This window comes from Canis lupus, chromosome 3 (genome assembly GCF_003254725.2).
Source record: "Canis lupus dingo isolate Sandy chromosome 3, ASM325472v2, whole genome shotgun sequence".
NCBI lineage: Eukaryota > Metazoa > Chordata > Mammalia > Carnivora > Canidae > Canis > Canis lupus.
Window position 1 is genome coordinate 62,049,834 of NC_064245.1, and position 19,326 is coordinate 62,069,159.

The following is a 19,326-nucleotide window of genomic DNA, read 5'->3' on the forward strand; positions in this document are numbered from 1 at the left end:
GCATTGACAAATAGTGCAAAAGCTATATAAGTGCAGTTTCTTGATTAAAATATAGTAGCACTTAACATTTCAGTCTGTTCATATTCAGACATCTGTTGCTCATGAGCCTCATTGTAGTAAAAGTCACTGATAAATGAACTGCTAGGAAGTTTTGGGTATGGACCACATACCTAACAGTTGGTAATGTTTTTGGGGAATGGTGTAGGGGAGATAGTAAAGAAAATAAATACTCAGATGTCAAAGGGCTTTCTCCTTTATTCTGTATACTTTCTAAAATAAAAGAGCAGTGGGCACTTGACAGAAGTGGAAATGTACTTCCCTTTAAAAACTGAAAAGAATTTAAAAAAATACTGATAGGAACAGTGCAGTGCCTCTGGAAGTTTCAATGTGAGTCTCTGTGAAGAAAGATTTTTGGCGATCAGTCCATCTTGTGAACTCTATTGTCATACTCTTCAAATACCCTATAAAATTCTAGTTTTCATAAATTTATTGAGAGGTAATGGGAAAAGATAAGGTATTATTTTTCTGTCAAGTGTTAAAGGATTTGGAAAGAGTGGACTTTTCACAAAGATTCCGTATCGGCTGTTGCTGTACAACACTGTTACTACAAATACTTAGCGACTTAAAACAATGCACATTTGTTTTCTCCCAGTTTCTGTGGGTCAGGAGACTAGGCACAACTTAGCTTCATCCTTTGCTGGGCTACAGCGTGGATGTGTCAGAGGGTTTGGGTCTCATCTGAGGCCTGAACAGGGAAGCATTTGCTTCCAGTTCACAGGGTTGTTGGCAAATTCAGTTCCTTGTAGGCTTTTGGGCCGAAGGCCTCTGTTTCTTCCAAGTTGTTGGCTGTAAAACACCCTCAGTTCTTTTCCACATGGTTCTTCTGAGGTGCAGCTTTTTCCCTGGCAAGACTGACATCCCAGTCTTCTGCAGCATGTTTGGGAGCATCCTGTCACTGTTGCTGTACCCTGTGGGTTAAGAGTGAGTAGGGACCACCTTGGAGTTCATCTGCTTCAGAGTTTCATCAGTTTTAGTTCTTATTTCATATGGATTTGATTAAGTTGGGTTGCTGGTGGGTTTTTTTAAATATTTTTTTATTATTACTTATTTATGAGAGAGACACACAGAGAGAGAGAGAGAGAGAAGCAGAGACACAGGCAGAGGGAGAAGCAGGCTCCATGCAGGGAGCCCGATGTGGGACTCGATCCCAGGTTCCCAGGATCACGCCCTGGGCTGAAGGCGGCGCTAAACCACTGGGCCACCCGGGCTTCCCCTGCTGGTGGGTTATTGATGAATGATGCTGGACCTAAGATCTAGTTGATTCCTGGACTCTTGTCACATGCTGGGGTGACTGTGTCAGATCTTCATCTCTTACAAGGAAAATACTGCAAATCAGCGTTTCATTTCTAAAGCACATTTTGTACCAAAGAAATATAAAAACCGAATCCATAAATTGTTGAGAATAACTACAAATATTTGTTACTACAAACAGGTAAAACCAAACAACATTAGTGTTCTATGTCACTTTGGGGTCTCTGTCTTATGTGCTGTCCTGAAGGTGTGAAGACACACACCCAATAAGGGTTGGACTGTGTAGGTCTTCTTGCTATGAGATTGATCTTTATTTAAAAGCCCTCCGCTGGGAAAAAAAAAAATCAAAATATGCAAAAACTTCAATTTATCTGTAACCAATGAATATAAAGAGGACATCCACATCGTCACATTGCCAGAACCTCGAAATTTCATTCTCAGTTAAAACTCTCTCCCTGCTGGAGGTAGCCATCATCCTGACTTGCAGCAGTCGCTTACACTTCCTTACCATGGGCGTTTTGCGTTGCTCCAGAGGCCTTTTTTTGGCCATCTTTCCCTTCTGACTACATGGCTGTCTCCTTGCAGTCAGGGGTGACCTGGGATCCTGTCAGCAGGATGTGCCCTCAGGTATTGTGGGCCATTTCTGGGGTAGGCCTCTTTCCTTCCCTCTAGTAGGAACCTTCCTTTCAAACTCTGCAAATGATAACACTGTCCTAGAGGATTATACAACGTGTTGGAAGGACCCCAGTCCTGGAGAGACCACATGAAACATTTACAGCCAGCTGAGAACACTCAACCTCAGAACATGAAAGAAAAATAAACTTTGTTATTTAAACCACTGTCTTGTTGGGTCTTTTGTGACTGTAGCTTAGTTTTGTACCTTAATCCATACACCTTTATAAACGAGATTGAAACGTGGGTCCATCTGACTTAAATTTTCATTGTCATTTGATGGTTCAGTAATGCTCCTAAAAGTCTTTGGTAAATACTGGGGGAGGAGGAGTTTGCAGGTCCGCTTCAGGGTTGCCAGCTGACCTGCTGCTTTGTATAGGGTTATGCGTAGGATTCAGCATATGTTTATTAAAAGAGATCTCTGTTTTGTCTGAGTGGCTGTAGAAATCAAATAATGTTTCCTAGTACACATTTGTCCAAATTGTTTTTCATTTTAACAGCTTAGATGTGAATTTGGTTTTCTAGTTTAAAAGAAATGTATACATATATATTTGCAGACATTACAAATTAATACAATTTGAAATCCCAAAGGTAAATATTTGTGAAAATCGAGTCCGTTAATATGAAGTGTGTCTTTATTCCACCATCCAGTAGAAATCTGCGATTTCAAGGACAGATAACATAAAACTAAGTGACCAAACAGATCTGTCTTGATTATGTTCATTCTAGTAAAGAGTATAATGGATAAACATACTATATTTTTATTTCTTTTTTTTTTAAAGATTGATTTATTTATTCACGAGAGGCACAGAGAGAGAGGCAGAGACCTAGGTAGAGGAAGAAGCAGGCTCCTAGTAGAGCCCGATGTGGGACTTGATCCCGGATCCCAGGATCACACCCTGAGCCGAAAGCAGACACTCAACCACTGAGCCACCCAGGCATCCCCCTATTTTTATTTCTATTAAGTAAACATAAAATCCTTGTATCGTATCCAGTTATTTGACAAGCCTGCCAGGTGTTGGATTTCAATCCCCATTGCCCTCATACATGCCTGCATTCCTCCTCACTAGGATGTTGGCAGTGGCTTCCTTAATTGTTCTTTACCTTCATTATTGCCCCTTTGTCTTGCCCTCAGGCCTTTGCTAGAACTAGCTCAGCTTTTATCCTTGACCTGTGCATAATACACTTCTGGAAACATCCCAGGTGCTTTGAGGGATCCCTGCCTGCCCTGTTCAGTCATTTGCCCCACTACTTGTCCCTCTACACCTCATGCAGATTTGACTGCGACTTCCAAACACATGGTATTTTCCGGTATCCTCCTCTACTTAGCCTTTTCTTCTTCTCCACTCAACTGAGTGAGGAAAGCATTTTACAAGGTCATGCTCAAAATACTTTTCCTTTAAGATTTACTTATTAGAGCATGAGTGGGGGGAGGGGCAGAGGAGAAGGAAGGAGATACCCCGCTGAGCAGGGAGCCCAACACTGGCCCCATCTCAGGACCCTGAGAACATGACCTGAGCCAAAACCAAGAATCAGTTGCCCAACTGATTGAGTCCCCCCAGGTGCCCTTTGCTCAAGTTTGCCTTATTGGAAGTAACCTGTCCTGGATTCATTTGCAGCTCGGTTGAGAGGACTCACCATAAGGTACCTCTGGTTGTATGATGCTCTGGCTCTTTGTGTGCTTTGAGATCCTTGAGGCAGGGCAGGGTTCTCACCTCTGAGTGCTGCCACACGTACACTCACCTGTGGCTTCCTCTCACTGACTTGAAAGAGCTTTCTATACACAATACATGTATGTGAATGAGTTCTAAATATGTTGTAAATATTTTGGGGAGATTTTTTTTTAAATACTTAGGAAATTGTTCTTAAAGCCAAAAGCATAAAGCCCATAATTCATATTTAAAAATCTTTCCTTACATCCTTATACACACAGGCATATAGTGAAAGGGTTCATCTGCACTTTTTTTTTTTTAAGATTTTATTTATTTATTCATGAGAGACTGAGAGAGGCTGAAACATAGGCAGAGGGAGAAGCAGGCTCCTTGCAGGGAGCCCGATGTGGGACTCAATCCTGGACCCAGGGATCACACCCTGAGCCAAAGGCAGAAGCTCAACCACTGAGCCACCCAGGTGTCCCTCCACATTGTTTCCTTTTCTTTTTTTTTTTTTTTAAGATTTATTTATTTATTTATTTATGATAGAGAGGCAGAGACACAGGAGGAGGGAGAAGCAGGATCCACGCCGGGAACCCGATGTGGGACCCGATCCTGGGACTCCAGGATTGCGCCCTGGGCCAAAGGCAGGTGCTAAACCACTGAGCCACCCAGGGATCCCCTCCACATTGTTTTAATTCAGGCTTTTGCTTTGTTGAGCCCTCTCCCCATGGAGAGGTTGCTAACCCATGCTAATAATGTACTTGCTATATCCCTTTTACACTTTTCTCCATTTCTTCCCATGATTGTAATTGTAGCTCGCATGTGTGGCTGCACTATGCCATCCAGCCCCCTCCCCCCTTCCAGTGGGATTAGCTGAGACCTTCCTTACAACTGTACCACACTGGAGCTTCCTCTTCACTCAGTCCCTTTCTCCCGCCAGAAGCTTTCTGTGGCCAAAGCTTAGTCTGATTCCCAGGAACCCAATCTGCTATAGTTGGTGCCAGGAGTGGTCCGAGAAAGCACACGTGGCATTTTGGAGTAGGCAGACTGGCACTGATGGCTTCCTCACAGGTTGTAGTGGAATAGGAATGGTAGCAGTGCAGTTTAGCCTTGGACTACAGGTGGATTGTATGGCATACCAGTGGAAGCCACTGCCCAGGCTGCTGGGATTTACTGTGTATTTGAAAAGTACAAGGCAGCGGCAGACAATGGAATTTGTGGCTGTGGCTAGTAATAATAGATCCTTTGGAAAAAGACAAGGGCTGAGGGTGATTAATAAGCAGTTACAGGCTAAATGTAACCAGAGAACTTCCTAAAAAGAGACCACTTAGGACCCTAAGACCAGTACTTAGTCCTGCGACTTGTAGGACTCTAGAGAAGGCTTGGATTCTCAGCCCAGGCAGGTGTGCTACTTCAAGGTCAGAGCCTTGATCAGGAAGAAGGATGAGACCCTGAGATTTGCCATGGACACCTGGATTGGCACATTCAAATTCTGAATCCCAGATTGCTCTGGGACCTGCACATGTGGCTACTTCTCTGTTAAAGAAGGAGCGTCCCCCGTCCTATTGTAGCTGAAGGCCATGCAGGTTGCTTCTCGATAAACACCTCCTCCCTCAGGAATTTCTGTCTCCTTCCCTCCTGGCCATTAAGCCAACAACCTAGCTAAAAGTTATTGGGCCTGTTGGGGAAGCCTGAGACGTGCGCCAGTCAGGTGAACCAAACCATATGGTAATTTGAACAGGGAAAGAAGATTTTAACTAGTAATGGGATTAGCTACCTAGGAGTAAAGAAATAAACACAGCAAAGGCAGACACGGAACAGCTCCCCAAGGTAGAAGTTGAAGGAGTAAACAATGGGAATGACTTGGCCAGCTAATATGCACTAGCCTGTCACCTGCTGTCCCAGTACAAGCACCTGGGGGCTCTTCAGTGGAATGGTCATGGGCCAGGGTGGAGGTCACACATAGACCCAACCACATGCACTCCCACTCACCAGGGCTGATCTAATAATACCTCTGCTGAATGTCCAGCCTTCCAACAACAGACCAAACACCTAGTCCCCAGTACTACCATCCTTTGAGGGAACAGTCACTTGGCGGCAAGTTGACAACACTGAATCTTTTGTGCCCCTAAAGGTGTGGAGGTGTATCTTGACCGGAATTGACATGATCCAGGCATGGCTTTCCCTTTCCTGTTTGCAGGGCCTCAGTGAGCTCTAATATCCAAGGCTCAGAGTGTTTGATTCACTGACAGTTACACAAGCATTGCATTGGACATGGGGACCCACTATACAGCAAGGGAGCTGCAGTGGGCACGTGATGTGGACCCAAGGGTTCCCCCAGCGACATACCCAGGAGCACCACCCTGTTGGAGAGAGGAATGGCCTGTAGTAGGTGTAGCTTCCAGCAGCATGGAGGAGCAACCTCCAGGGTGTGGTAAACACTGTCCATCAGTAGCCACTACTGGGTGTAGTGTCCCCAAGATGTATAATTAAGAAGGATGTGGGAGTGGTCCTGCTTACCATCATTTCCAGTGCTGTAAATTTGTCTCTCCCCCAACACCTCTGGGTTCTGCAGATTAAGTCTTGACTGCCAGAGGGGAAACTCACCTGGAACATGCGAAAAATGCCATTTAATTTGAAGCTGCAGTTGCTGCCCTATCCTTTCAATAGCTAAGAGACTGGCAGACAAGGAACATAAGCAGTTGCTTGTGTACGCTTGAGCAGTCTCAAGCAGTTGCCTGAGATGCCTCCTGATCACCCGAAGTCAGGGCTGCTGTTACATGATGGTGCAAGGAAGCATACATTTGGTACCCAGCTGATAAGACTAGTCACCTCTGTCCTCTGTCCGAATCTGACGGCAAATGCACTGACCATGGCCTGAGAAAGGCATGGTGACCAGGGGCTTATACTTCTCAGAGATGAGGGGTTTGGGTAGTTCTATCGATCAGATGAGCTATGTAGACCAGCAGAAGTGCTAAGCCAGGGTGAGGGGACTCTAGAGTGTGCATTAGAGGGACACAAATATCATTTGTAGCTTTTGAGACCAGCTTCAGTGACCAGGTGATTCAGTTCATCTCATTAACCTTCCTTTTAAAAGTATCTTCCAGGAAGAGGCCCACCAGCATCCTGAAGGAGCTACTTTCAGAATGTATCTGCAGCAAGTGGCTGGGAGCAGTGCAGTGTAGTGCCCAGTAGCAAAGGACTGTAGTGAGTCCTGTGGATGCCCAGATTCCACCATTCATCACCCCACCTGCTGGGAGTGTTGCTGAAGGATGAAGCCTTCCTTCAACATTCACAAGAGTGAAGCCACCTCTCCTGGTGGCTGCCTCAGCTGCACACTCCTTTCCCAGGGGCAACTGATCCAATGACTGGTCAGTGCTGGCATATAAAGGCCTGCTTCCGTGATCCATTGGGGGATAACTCTATAGGCCATCCAGGTCCCAAGCAGGCCTTTGTAGTGACTGCATCTTGGCCCGGTCCTCCTTCCCTCATGTTCCTGTAAACATTGATCCTGAGAGCACTCCCCACTAACCTTTCCAAATGCAAACCATCTCAGAGTCAGCCTCCTGGGGACAAGGCTTATGCCAGTGAATGTGTATAACATACTTATATACATAAGCAGGGAGATTTGGTCACTAGTTGCAAAAATGAGATCATATTTTCACAGATTTCTGTGTCTTCAAGGCAATTAATAAAACTCTAAGTCATTCTTTTCAGTGGTCATGTGCTTCATGGTGTAGATGTTATATAATTTATTCATCAACTACCCTTTTGATTGGTATCTGCTTTGTTTTTCAGTCCTTTGCCATAAAGCAACACTGCCATAGATGTTTTGGTTTAAAGCTACTTATCATTGCATATGTTTCTATGAAACAGCCAATAGTGAGTTTGGTTAGATGATTTATACATTTTATATCTCTGCTTTTATTGAGGTTACACACAGATTCTGCACACAAAACACGTGTATTCTGAGTTTATAACTCAACATTTCACAAACTGAACACTCCTGTAACTCATGCAGATTAAGAAACAGGACATCAGTAGCACCCTGGAAGCCCATCTTTGTTCCTTTAGGACAGTCCTCTTCCCAACTCAGGAGTGATGGATGTTTTAATTTCAATAGGTGTTGACAATTTCCTTTCCAAGAAGATTCTAGCTATTCACATTTTTACCAGCAATGCCTGAAACTACCTCTTCCTTCTACCTCTGGTTGCATTAAGTTTGCATTTCCCTGACCACTAGAGAGTTTGAGTATTATATTGTGTTTATTTGCTTTTGGGATCTGCTTATTTGTATACTGCTTCTTTCTATCTTGTACTCATTTTAAAAATCAAACTGTCTTTTTTTTGCCTGCGTTTAAGTGCTTGTTGTATAACACGGATATTAGCCCTTTATCCTTTTTGTTCCAAATGATTTTCCCAGTATGTTCTTTTCTTTCAGAAGCAGTACTGCTATCCCTATTTATTAACCTGTTGTATTCTACTGAATTGAGATACTATCTTTGTTCTATAGTAGAGTCTCATAAAGCCATGGGTCAGTTACTGGATTGTCTGTTCTGTTTTAGAAATCTTTTGACTCCTCCTGTCCAAATACAACATGAATTTGATTGTGGTCGCTGAATAGTATGTTCTGATAGTCAAGCAAGGCGAGCCTTATTGTTTTTTAACTTACTTTCGTGTCTGTTTTCAGATATCTGGTATTTCATATGGCCTTTGACATTTTTTTCAATTAAAAGAGCCCTTGTAGGGTCTCTAAATGGAATTGCATTAAATTTATTTTTGGAAGAATTGAACGTTTGTGCGTATCTGGATGATGTGTCCTTCCATTTGTATAATCCATTTGTATAGTTTCAATGCCATTTTATGAGATTTTAAGTTGTCATCATTGAGTATCTCATGCTTTTTGTTAAATTTATCCTAAGTTCTTTTTACTGTAAAGATTTCCCCTGTTTTCATGTCTTGTTTGTTATTATTGCTGTGGAGGGAACATAAATCACAGTGGTTATGAAAACAAACACCTGAGTCATGCTGCCTGGGGTTGAATGTGGTTCCATCACTTACTGCTCAGTCCAGGCTTATTAAAACAAAATTTAAAACAGAAGTTTGTATTAATGATGTTTTACTGAACCTCTTATTGTTCCATTGAAATATTATTCATTATAAGAATCTCCTCAAACCTTTAATACTTTCAAGATTTCTGTAAAACGTCAAACTTGGGTTTTCAGATTCCGGTATATAATGGAAATGCCAAGTAATAATTTCTAATAAACATTTTATGATTACCTGGATCTGTCTCCAGTTAATTTGAAGATATGTTACATAAATGTTTATTGTAACACTAGTATATGTTTTGGGTATGAATGTTACTATGTTGTTTTATATAATGAGTAAGTAGCATGCTTATAGAGGCCACTTTCAATGTTTAGCTAATTACATGACTTAGATTTCAATGTTTCTTTAATGCCTTGTGTTCCCTTTTTGTGTTTTTAAAAGCTTCAGAAGTGGTAAACAATTCCTGTATTAAGTATTCAGTACTTCTTGAAGATGGGAAGAATCAATCACTGGAAAAAAGGGTAAATCATTGCAAATATTATTAATTCTAAATAGATAACTTTCACTTATTCAACACATACTTAATTGTCTAGTGTATGCTGGGCACTGTGGCTACCATGCTGCAGAAAATAAGGAACGGAGTTCTTCTCTAGGAGTTCATGGCTGAACTTGCTTGATAGGGGAGGGGAAGACAGAGCAGTGCTGTGACCCTACAGGACGGTGCATTGAGTGCCATGGTAGGAGTCAGCTCACTGGAACAGAGACTACTAACCCAGCTTTTGTGCTGTCTCATTTTGTTTTTTTCTGGGTGGTGGGGAAAGTAGTCTGGGAGCCTTTTTGAAGTCTGAAAATTATGCATGAGTGGTCACCTACAGGATGATCAGGAGCCCCAACCATTAGAGAAGAGGGGGAGGACTTGGTAGAAATGTTCAGGTTAGGGAGAAAGCTGGGGCTCTGGGATGGCTGAAATACAGAGAAGTCCCAGGAGGGAGGGGGCACAACTGCTCAGCAGATGAGCCATGTGGGGTGGGCAGGAGGGGAGGGAAAGAGGAGGTCATCTCACTAAAGACAGTGGCCGAGAGAATAGACTCTGGGACAGGGGTGTTCAAAGCCCAGCCTCACTCAATGTAACTGAAACTCCCTGTAGTAAAATGGGGATGGCAGGACAGCCCTTGCCATAACAAGATGGTGGTTTGCCCTCAAGTGGAGGGAGAGGGGATTCGACAACTGGAAGGTGCCCCTTTGTGAGTGAGCCCAGATTTTCTCTCTGGGCTGTTCCAGCAGTGGTAGAGAGCCAGCTTACCCAGGTTTTGTTCATTGCTTTCAAAAGAATTTTGAAAAGCTCATGACATATTTTTAAGTTGAAATTTAAAATATTCATAACAAGTTTAAAATGTTTCATAGGACACAATTTCTGGTGTATTGACAATATTGACTTTTAAAAACAGATTTTATTTATTTGAGAGAGAGAGAGGAAGAGAGAGCATGAACAGGGTGAGGAGCAGAGGGAGAAGCAGGCAGGTGGCTTGATCCCAGGAACTCTTGGGATCATGACCTGAGCCAAAGGCAGATGCTCAACCAACTGACCCACTCAGGCACTCTGGCAATATTGACATTTTAAAAATGATTACATCATTGTTTAAAATATAGCCACTTAAAAAAATACTCTGGTAACCTAATACCCACAAGCATACTTTTAAAAAAGACATGAGCAAGATATTCTTCAGCAATCGAAATTTTTTTATTTCCCTTTTGCTCCTCAAACTTCTTTTCTTGTATCCTCTCTTGCAGAATTATTAATGTAATATAATTTTATGCCTACAAGTCTTTTGTTGAAGCCATATATTTCTCTGTAATAAAAATGTGAGCATAAACTTAAGTTTTCTGTGACCCTATGCCAAATATTGAAACATTTTCCTTCAAAAGTATTTTAAAAGTACTATTAATTTATATTTGTTCAAAACACCATAAATATATCACAAAATCTGAAAAATAAACATTAAAAATACATTTTATCCTAAATGAATCCAGTAATGAGATGAGTAGAATTCTTTTTTTACCCTCAATTTGTGAATTTATGAATGAATATTGTACAGTATAAGATCAATACAGTAAGAGGATTGCTGCAAATCTGTACTTTGAAAAATTTTTAGTAGATGGATTAACATTATTGAATAGTTGTGGTGATCTCACTTTCTCTGTAAATGACTTTTACCTGGAAGTTGTAAATCATAAATCTGCAGCATTAGGTGCATCTGTAAAATACTCCCATCCATGGCATCTTCCTTACAGACACAGGGTATGGTTGGAGACTTTTTGAACTTCTGCCTATTCCATCCCCTGATTCAGATATGTACTCCTAACTGGGTTGAAAAAAGTTACTGCTCTAGAAGATACTATATAGTTTCATTAGAAAGTCTGATCATAGATCATGAGAAGCTGTCCCCCCACTTTAGACAAGTTTTACCAGAAATTAGTTTGGTTTATAGATCTCTCTTAGGAATCCATATTCCTAAAACAGTTCATGTTTTCCTGCAGAATCTGAAATCTTTTACAAGCCAGACATCAAGAACGTCCATCAAGCTCCGTCTTCAGCCCTCCAGTATCAGACACACAGATCAGCTGTCCACTTACCAAAAGCAGAAGAACATCAGCTCATTGGCTCCTCCCAGTTGTTTCGTTCCACAGTGTAACCAGGAGGCTTCAGTCCTACAGAAAATGGAGTGTAAAAGAAAGTATTTCCTAAAGGAAAATAAAAATAATGAAAAAAAAGAAATGCCCATGATTTTTAAAAGAAAACGTAGTACACATAATTTTTCAGGGAAAACAAGTGAACATGTGGCATTGGAAGAAGATGCTGATGAGGTTGAAGCCTACCTAAATTGTGGGAACTCAAGAGCCTGCAAAAACCATTTTTGTGATGCTAGGTATTTGGATGACATGGAGAAAAGCCAGCTGATTGAAATGCTCAAACAGGCAGTAACCGTGGTGGTAACACTGATATATGAGGATGGTTCCACCCAGCTAAAAGCTGAGCAGGTTAGTGAACAGTGTTGGGTTTTGTTTGTTTCTTTTCTTTGGCACTGTAAAAGAACTGACCCCATTTTTTTTAGTGTCTGATTTTGATGGGAGAGCTAAGAATAAGATTTGAAGCCTGCCCCTCCCCGCCGTGCTGAATGACTGATAATGCATAGCTCTCTTCAGATTTTTAAGAAACTGCCCAAACGTTTTCCAGAGTGGGTATGCCTTTTTTGTATTTGTGAGGGCTCCAAATCCTTAACCTCCTTGCCAATACTTGTGGTCTGTCTGGTTTTGACCATTCTGGTGGGTGTGAAGGGGCATTTCCGTAATAACTAATTAGATAGAGCATCTTCTCATGTGCTTAGTGCCATTTGTGTATCTTCTGTGGTGAAATGTCTGTTCAGATTGTTTGTTCATTTTAAAATTGGGTTATTTGTGTTTTATTTTGGATCTGTAAGCTTTTTTCTATATTTTAATATAAGTCCCTTGTCAGATCTATGATTTGTATGTAGTTCTCCCAATCTGTGGCTTATTTTTTTTTCCAGTTTCTTACTGGTGTCTTTTAAAGCACAAAGTTTTTAAAATCTGATGAATTCCAATTTATCAAATTTTTGTATGCCCTTACTTTTGTTGTTATATTTAAGAATGCTTTCCCTATGCAGTTCTTTAAAATATTCTCTTGTGTTTTCTTCTAAGAATTATGGGTTTTGCTCTTATATTTAAATCTGTGGCTCACTTTGAGTTCATTTTTGTATATATTGTGAGATAAGGGGCACAAACCTGCCTCTTGTGTGCTGATATCCAGCTTTCCCAAGCTGTTGAAGGGACTCCTTTTTCCCCATTGAATCTTCTTGGCACTTTTCTCAAAACTCAATTGGCTGTAAATATAAGGCTTTATTTCTGGACACTTAGTTCTTTCCATTGATCTATGTGTCTGTCCTGAAGCCTGTATCACAGGGTCTTGGTTACTTTAGGTTTGTTGTGAATTTTGAAATCAGGAAGTAGGAGTCTTTTAACTTTGTCTTTTTGAAGATTTTTTGGGGGTATTCTGATTACTTTGCATTTCCATATAAATTTTAGGATCAACTTTTCAATTCCTTCAGGCACTCAGCTGGGATTCTGATACAGATTGTGTTGAGTCTGTAGATGAATTTTGGGAATTTTGCCATCTTGACAGTATTGAGTTTTCAGGCCCGTGAATTGGGGAGTATCCTTTCATTTACTTAAACCTTCAGTTTCTTTTAGCAGTGTTTTGTAGTTTTCTGTATAGTATACAAATGCTTTTTACCTATCATTTTTGAAAGACATTCTTGCTCATAAAAAAGTTATAAGCCAATAGTTTTTTCTTTCAGCAGTTGGAAGAGCTTCCTCCGCTATCTTCTAGCTTGCTTTGTTTCCCGCTAGAGATCTGCTGTCTCACTTCTCTTTATCTCTGTCTGGGTAATGCTCCTGACCCATCTCTCTGGCCCCCACCCCCTTCTTTTAAGGCTTTCTCTTTATTATTGGTTTTAAGCAATTTGATCATAATATTACTTCGTATGGTGTTCTTTGTGTTCCTTATACTTGGGGTTTATTGATCTAGGTTCTACAGATTAAGTCTTAGGAGTTTTGTGGTCCTCATGCGTGGTGTGTCTCTCTGCTAGTTTGGTCTTCTTTGACTTCTTTCATTAGTATTTGCAGTTTTCAGGGTAAAGAGCCTGTACATGTCTTGTTGATTTCTATTTAAGTATTTCATTTTTTTGGAATGGTTATTATAAATGGTAGTACATCATTTTATTTCTTTTTTTTTAGAGAGGGAAAGAGAAAGAGAGGGAGGGGGGATGACAGAGGGAGAGGGGGAGAGAAAATCCTAAGCAGGCTCCACACCCAGCATGGAGCCCCATGTGGGGCTCAATCTCATGACCCTGAGACCATTCCCTGAGCCGAAATCAAGTCAGATTCTTAACCAACTGAGCTAACCAGGCGCCCCAGGTAATATAGTTTTTTGAAAAAAGATCATTTTTATATGTTCATTGAGAGTATATAGAAGTACGGTTGATTCTGTATTTTAATCTTATATCCTACAACCTTGCTAAATTCACATATTGGTTCCAGGAGGTTTTTTGTAAATTCTTTTGGTTTTTTTTCTGCAGACATTTGTGTCATCTGTAAATAAGGACAGTATAGTTCTTTGTTTCTGATTTATATGCCTTTTATTTCTTTTGCCAGTCATACTACACTTGCTAAGACTCCTGTTGTGATGTTGAATAAAGAGGACACCAGATTTGGAGAGTAAAATCTTGGGTTTAGTTTTTGGCCTTGATTGTCATTAAAAGAGCTATTTATTTACAAATTTAATTGTAGGCCTTTTCTCTCTGTTTAATTATAAAACACACATTTCTTGAATAAATGCATTGTTTGTGTTTAATTTTGAACCCAGGCTCTGGTTCCCTCTGTTGAGGGAGTTGCAATGTTACTGCCGAGCCATGTAGACAGCCATGGTCCTCTGGATGTCTCAACCTCTGATGGTGTCCTGGAGGAAGGCTTCACGCTCCGTGATCAGTATATCTACCTCAAAACACAGCACTCTTCTACTGGGGACCACGAGCAAGAGGCATATAATCAATTTGCCAGGTCAGAAATCTCCTACTGCCTTAAATCCTGCTTACATGCCTGATTTTTCAGTCCAATTTAAAGTCTCCCAAACTCCAACTTTAAACTTTCAGTTTTATATGGGCACATGACAATAAAGTGGGTCTAAATGACGGAAAGTTCTGCACACACTAGCCCGCTTTCCCCCAAAGAGCTTCTGGAATGGAGGTTCCATTCCTTCATGGGAGCCCCTCCAGGATTTGAATCAACATCTCAGTGAGAAGTTGGTGAGAAAAGCTGTGTCCACAGGCCTGAAGATCCACTGTCATGGCCACAGTCCCAGATGATTTTCCTCATCTCTCTCACAGAGAAAATTAATTTATCACTGCATTCGAAAAGTAAATTGTCTTCAATACCACCTAATTTGATGCTAATTTCAAAATTTCATTCTGTGGAAATAATTTAGGACATGCCTCGCTTGGACCTGCCCCTTTAGAATCTTACAATTTTAGAACAAGCAAGGATGCTTGTGCTGCCCTATCTCAACCTGCTGTGGGTTTCAGCTTCTGCCCTTGTCACCAGTTCTCTGAATGTATTGTCAGCCTGACTCCAGTTTCTGCCTTGGGTGGGGACATCCACTTCTGCCCACCCAGCTCTCTAAGTCCCAGCGCCTTGACTGCCTGGCGGTAACTCCTTGAAGCTGCTGTCCTGAAGAGTTCACAGAGGCTGGGGTTAAGAAGGCCCTGGGCCTGGCCCTGGCCCTTTTGACCTCCTACAGTCTCACTGGACCATGAGGGACTTGTAGGCAATTGCTGCGTCTGTCTTGTCTCAGTGAGGAATGCCAGGGGCCAGTGTTGTGGCTGGACCAACCCAAAGAGTTCTTATGATCACAGGACCCAATTCAACAAAAACCGTCAGGGAACTTTGAGGAACAAGATTCATTACTCACAGGTCCTGGAGGGTACACAGCACACCAGGGGCTACACAGCAAAGTCGTAGCTGGAGAAAGAGGGTGCAGGCTCTGCCTTTATTAGGGTCTGAGAATGGGAGGCTGGGGGTTTCAAGGTTTTACTCTTTATTGGCTAATATAAGTCATAAAAGTGGGAATTAGAGTGCAGGAAGGGAAAAGCAGGGTCACTCACATAGGTTAGGTGTCTAGATGCCCCTGGCCTGTCTGAAAGGGGACCTTCACGGGTAGGGGTGTCCAAGTGTTTTGCTAAAGGTTGTCATACAGCTTGCAATATGGATATCTTTTGAAATGGATGGCAATCAAAGGCTTAACAGGAGGCACTTACACTGCAATAATTTTTGGTGAGAATGGGACATTTGTCAAATAGAGCAGCCTATTCACAAGAAATCCATAGCCTTATTTTTATATAATTTTCTTCTGAAAGAACAATTAGGCAGGTATGTTCTATAGAAGATCTCTGTGAGAACAGAGCCCTAATATTTGAACGGCCTTTTCTAAAATCTGGATTTATATATCCTACTCAATGCTCTTTACTTGGACATCTGGTAGTCACTTCAGTCTTAACATGTGCAAAACTGAGTTCCTGTCTTCCTGAAGCCTGCCTCTGACAGCCTTTTTGTCAAGGTTAATGTCAGCATTTGTTCTCCATGAGCCCAGGCCAACAGTCTTGGCGTTATCTTTAACTTCTCTCCTTTTCATCCGATCTCTTAGTAAATCCCATTGGCTCTGCCTTCAAAATACAGCTAGAAGCTGACCTTGTGTCTTTCCCTCTGCTCCTGCCATTTGCTGCAGGCTTTCCCCTCCCAACTGAACTGGGCTGGGTCTTCCTGAGGGCCTCCTGCCTCAACTCACCCCTCAGCCTGTTTCCTGCACACATATGAATCAGGTCACAACACTCCCTGCTCAGAGCCCCAACAGTTCCCTACAATGCCTGCAGGTCTGTACGTGGCACCTCACCAGGCCTGGGAGCTCATCCTCTTTCCCAGCCTCCTTGCTACAAGGGTCTTCCTTGTAGCACTCTTCCTCCCCTGCGGTGTGCTCCCAGGTTCCTGCTTGATTTGCTACTGCATTCCTGTAGACCAAAAAAAAAAAAAAAAAAAAAAAAGGCAAATTATGAAAACATGAAAGTAGAGAGTAGTGTAATGAGCCCTACACACACACACACACCCCCCAAATAGTTACCAAAGGGTTTTCCATGCTTCCTTCATCTGTCCCTTTTCGAGGAGAGGGGTAGGGAACTGGGATTAGGGAAAATCCCAGGCATGTCATTTTAGCTTACAGGATGCAGTTTTAAAATACCTGGGCGTTTCTTCATTTAGCCAGTGCAATTCTCAAAGTTAAAAATTTTAATACACAGTCCAAATTTAAAACTACCTGATTGTTTTAAAAATGTCCTTCTTCACATGATCCCCTGGGATCAGGACCAGGTCATGTGTGACATTTCTTGTCTCTCCCACCTCTTTTAATAAGAGCATCCTCTGACCCCGACCCCAGTTTGCAGAAGGTTTTGTGATTGTGGGGTTCTTTAACTTTTACCCCTTTCCTCCATTATTTCTGTAACCTGGAGCTTAGTCCTACAAGTCCATTATTCAGCTCCAGCTTTTTTCATGAGAGCACTTCCCTGGGTGGTGCTGTCTGCTTCATACTCCATCTGTGATACAGTTGGATGGTCAGATTTAGCAAACAAAAACTCAGGATGCTAAATTTGAATTCTAGATAAACAATTTTTTAGTGTGACTATGTCCCAAGTACTGTAAGAGACATTCTTGCATTACAGACATACATCTCTAAAAAAACATTTATATTTTTTTCAGATAAAAATTAGTCACTGCTTTTCTGAATTTCAAGTTTAGCTGGGTATGCTGCACTCTGGTTACCTTTTGGGTATGCTGCAGTTATGCTGTCCTTATGTCCATGATGTTCAGATGGACCTGTGGCTCAAGTAATGCCAGCATGATCCCTCCATAGTGAACATCCCCACCAAACGTTGCCTCGGTGATTTCGTCTGTCAGGAGGGTCATTGAAATCACTTTCTAATTATGTCTGGAAGATAGTGATTTTTCTGTGTCTATCATTTCTTTCACTGTATTGAGTAAAATTTTCTGTAGAGGACTTTCCTTCTTCAAGTAGGCTTTTTGTTCACCAGGGAAGCCCAGGTGAAACCACACAAGAAAATGCAAATGCCTGTGAAACAAGCTGAGCAAAGTCTAACTCTGCTGACTTAGTGTGCAGAGCTGAGTGGACTCCGGCTTTTTCTCTCCCTCAGCCTCTTGCAAAACCCTCAGCGTATGAATAAACAGTTACTATGAAGGAAGATTTATAGTGCAGGGCCCAGACAGCAGCAAGATAGGGTCTCAGACCTTTGCTGTGCCTCTTACTAGTTGGGTAATGCTGGGAAAATTGTTTAGCCACTCTGAACCTCAGTTTTCTTATCTGTAAAGTGGATCAATGCCTGCCAAACAAGGTTGTGGTGAGATTTCATTGTAACAGTCCTTTGAAGTGTTTAACATAGTGTCATCATGGCAAGTGTTCACTAAATGATGACTCCTATGAATCGCATATCCAAGGAGTTCATGGTGAAATGGGGCGAGCCTATTTTCAAGGTAAATTACAGTACAGATGTGGTCCTGGCTACAGCCGGTACATGGACAGGAGCACAGAAGGAACATAGGGGGGCGACTCCCCACCTCAGGAGGCTGACCTTCCTGCAAACAGCACGTGGGTAGTCTGCAGAAATTGTGGGAGGAGAATTGTAAGCAAGAAGGCAGCATGTGAGGTGGCCCCTAAGTGTGAGAGCACATGGCACCATGTGGTGGTGGAGGTAAGACAGTTCAGTGTGAGCAGAGGGTAGAGTGTTTGGAGTGAGTGCTGGGGAGCCTGTAAGGAGTCCAAGGGGTGTGTGCCCCATTCAGGAATGTAAGTCTTAGCAGGTAATGTGGCTTTACCCAGGGACAGGCTCTGAGCGGCTGTGGGACCTTGGGTTCATTATTATGTAGGCTTTCTCAGCTTCATCCTCTGTGACATCTTCCTCATAGTATTCATGTTCATCTATGTAAGGCTCCTCGAAGAACACCGTCTACAATGTAGTACTATGCAAATGATACCTGTCAGAGCAATAAAAATATTTTTTCCAAAGTCAGGAGTTCTAAATTAACATCTAAATCAGTGAATTTCTTTTCATCTTTCAGGAAAGTTCTCTTTCAAACTCTGAAATGTCCTGTTATTTGTTTTAATGCTAAGGACTTTGTGCGAACAGTGCTGCAGATTTTTGGTAATGAAGGCAGCTGGAAGCATGGTAAGTTTTAGTTTCTCCAATCTCTTAAATTTAATTCTCCAGCAGTGATTCCTCCTGAGAATGGGAGGGTGGCTCAACTCTGGGGGCCTGGTCATGTGGCTCTAAAGCACCAGCTGTGTGGCCTTGGGCCCCAAGGGTGAGGGGGCACTTTCCCTCTGTGCTTTATTTATTTAACAGAGAGAGAGCACATGCAGGGGGAGCAGTAGAGGGGAAAAGGAGAATAAGACTCCCTGCTAAGCAGGGAGCCAGAATGGGGCTTAATTCCAGGGCCCCAAGATCATGACTCAAGCCAAAGGCAGATGCTTAACCAACTGAGCCACCCAGGTGCCCCTCCCTCTGTGTTTTATTTTATTTTTTAAAATATTTTATTTATTTATTCATGAGAGACACACAGAGAGAGAGAGGCAGAGACACAGGCAGAGGGAGAAGCAGGCTCCATGCAGGGAGCCTGACGTGGGACTCGATCCTGGGTCTCCAGGATCACGCCCTGGGCCAAAGGCAGGCGTTAAACCACTGAGCCACCTAGGGATCCCTGTGTTTTAGATTGTTTGATTTTTTGAAAGAATATATTACTTTTGTAATTTAAAATAAGAAGTGACTTATACAGTGTGGTCACATAGGATGTGTGTTACTGCAAATAGTTTATAAACTCCCTAAGAATTAGACTAAAGTCCAGACACATGAAAAAGATGCTCAGCATCCCTTATCATCAGGGAAATGCAAATCAAAACCACAATGAGATACCACCTCACATGAGTCAGAATGGCTAAAATCAACAAC

The 19,326-nt window shown here is 42.1% G+C and overlaps 1 protein-coding gene across 4 annotated transcripts in view; it reads left to right on the forward strand.

The window, feature by feature from the left end:
- The window catches only part of POLN (DNA polymerase nu), a 155,659-nt gene that overhangs the window by 15,786 nt on the left and 120,547 nt on the right, over nucleotides 1-19,326 (forward strand). For all 4 annotated transcript variants that reach the window (XM_049108583.1, XM_049108582.1, XM_049108581.1 and 1 more), the window contains exons 3-6: nucleotides 9,131-9,210; nucleotides 11,228-11,728; nucleotides 14,130-14,323; nucleotides 18,440-18,546. In XM_049108583.1, coding sequence (XP_048964540.1) covers nucleotides 9,131-9,210; nucleotides 11,228-11,728; nucleotides 14,130-14,323; nucleotides 18,440-18,546 — 882 coding nt within the window. The remainder of the gene's footprint in view (nucleotides 1-9,130; nucleotides 9,211-11,227; nucleotides 11,729-14,129; nucleotides 14,324-18,439; nucleotides 18,547-19,326) is intronic.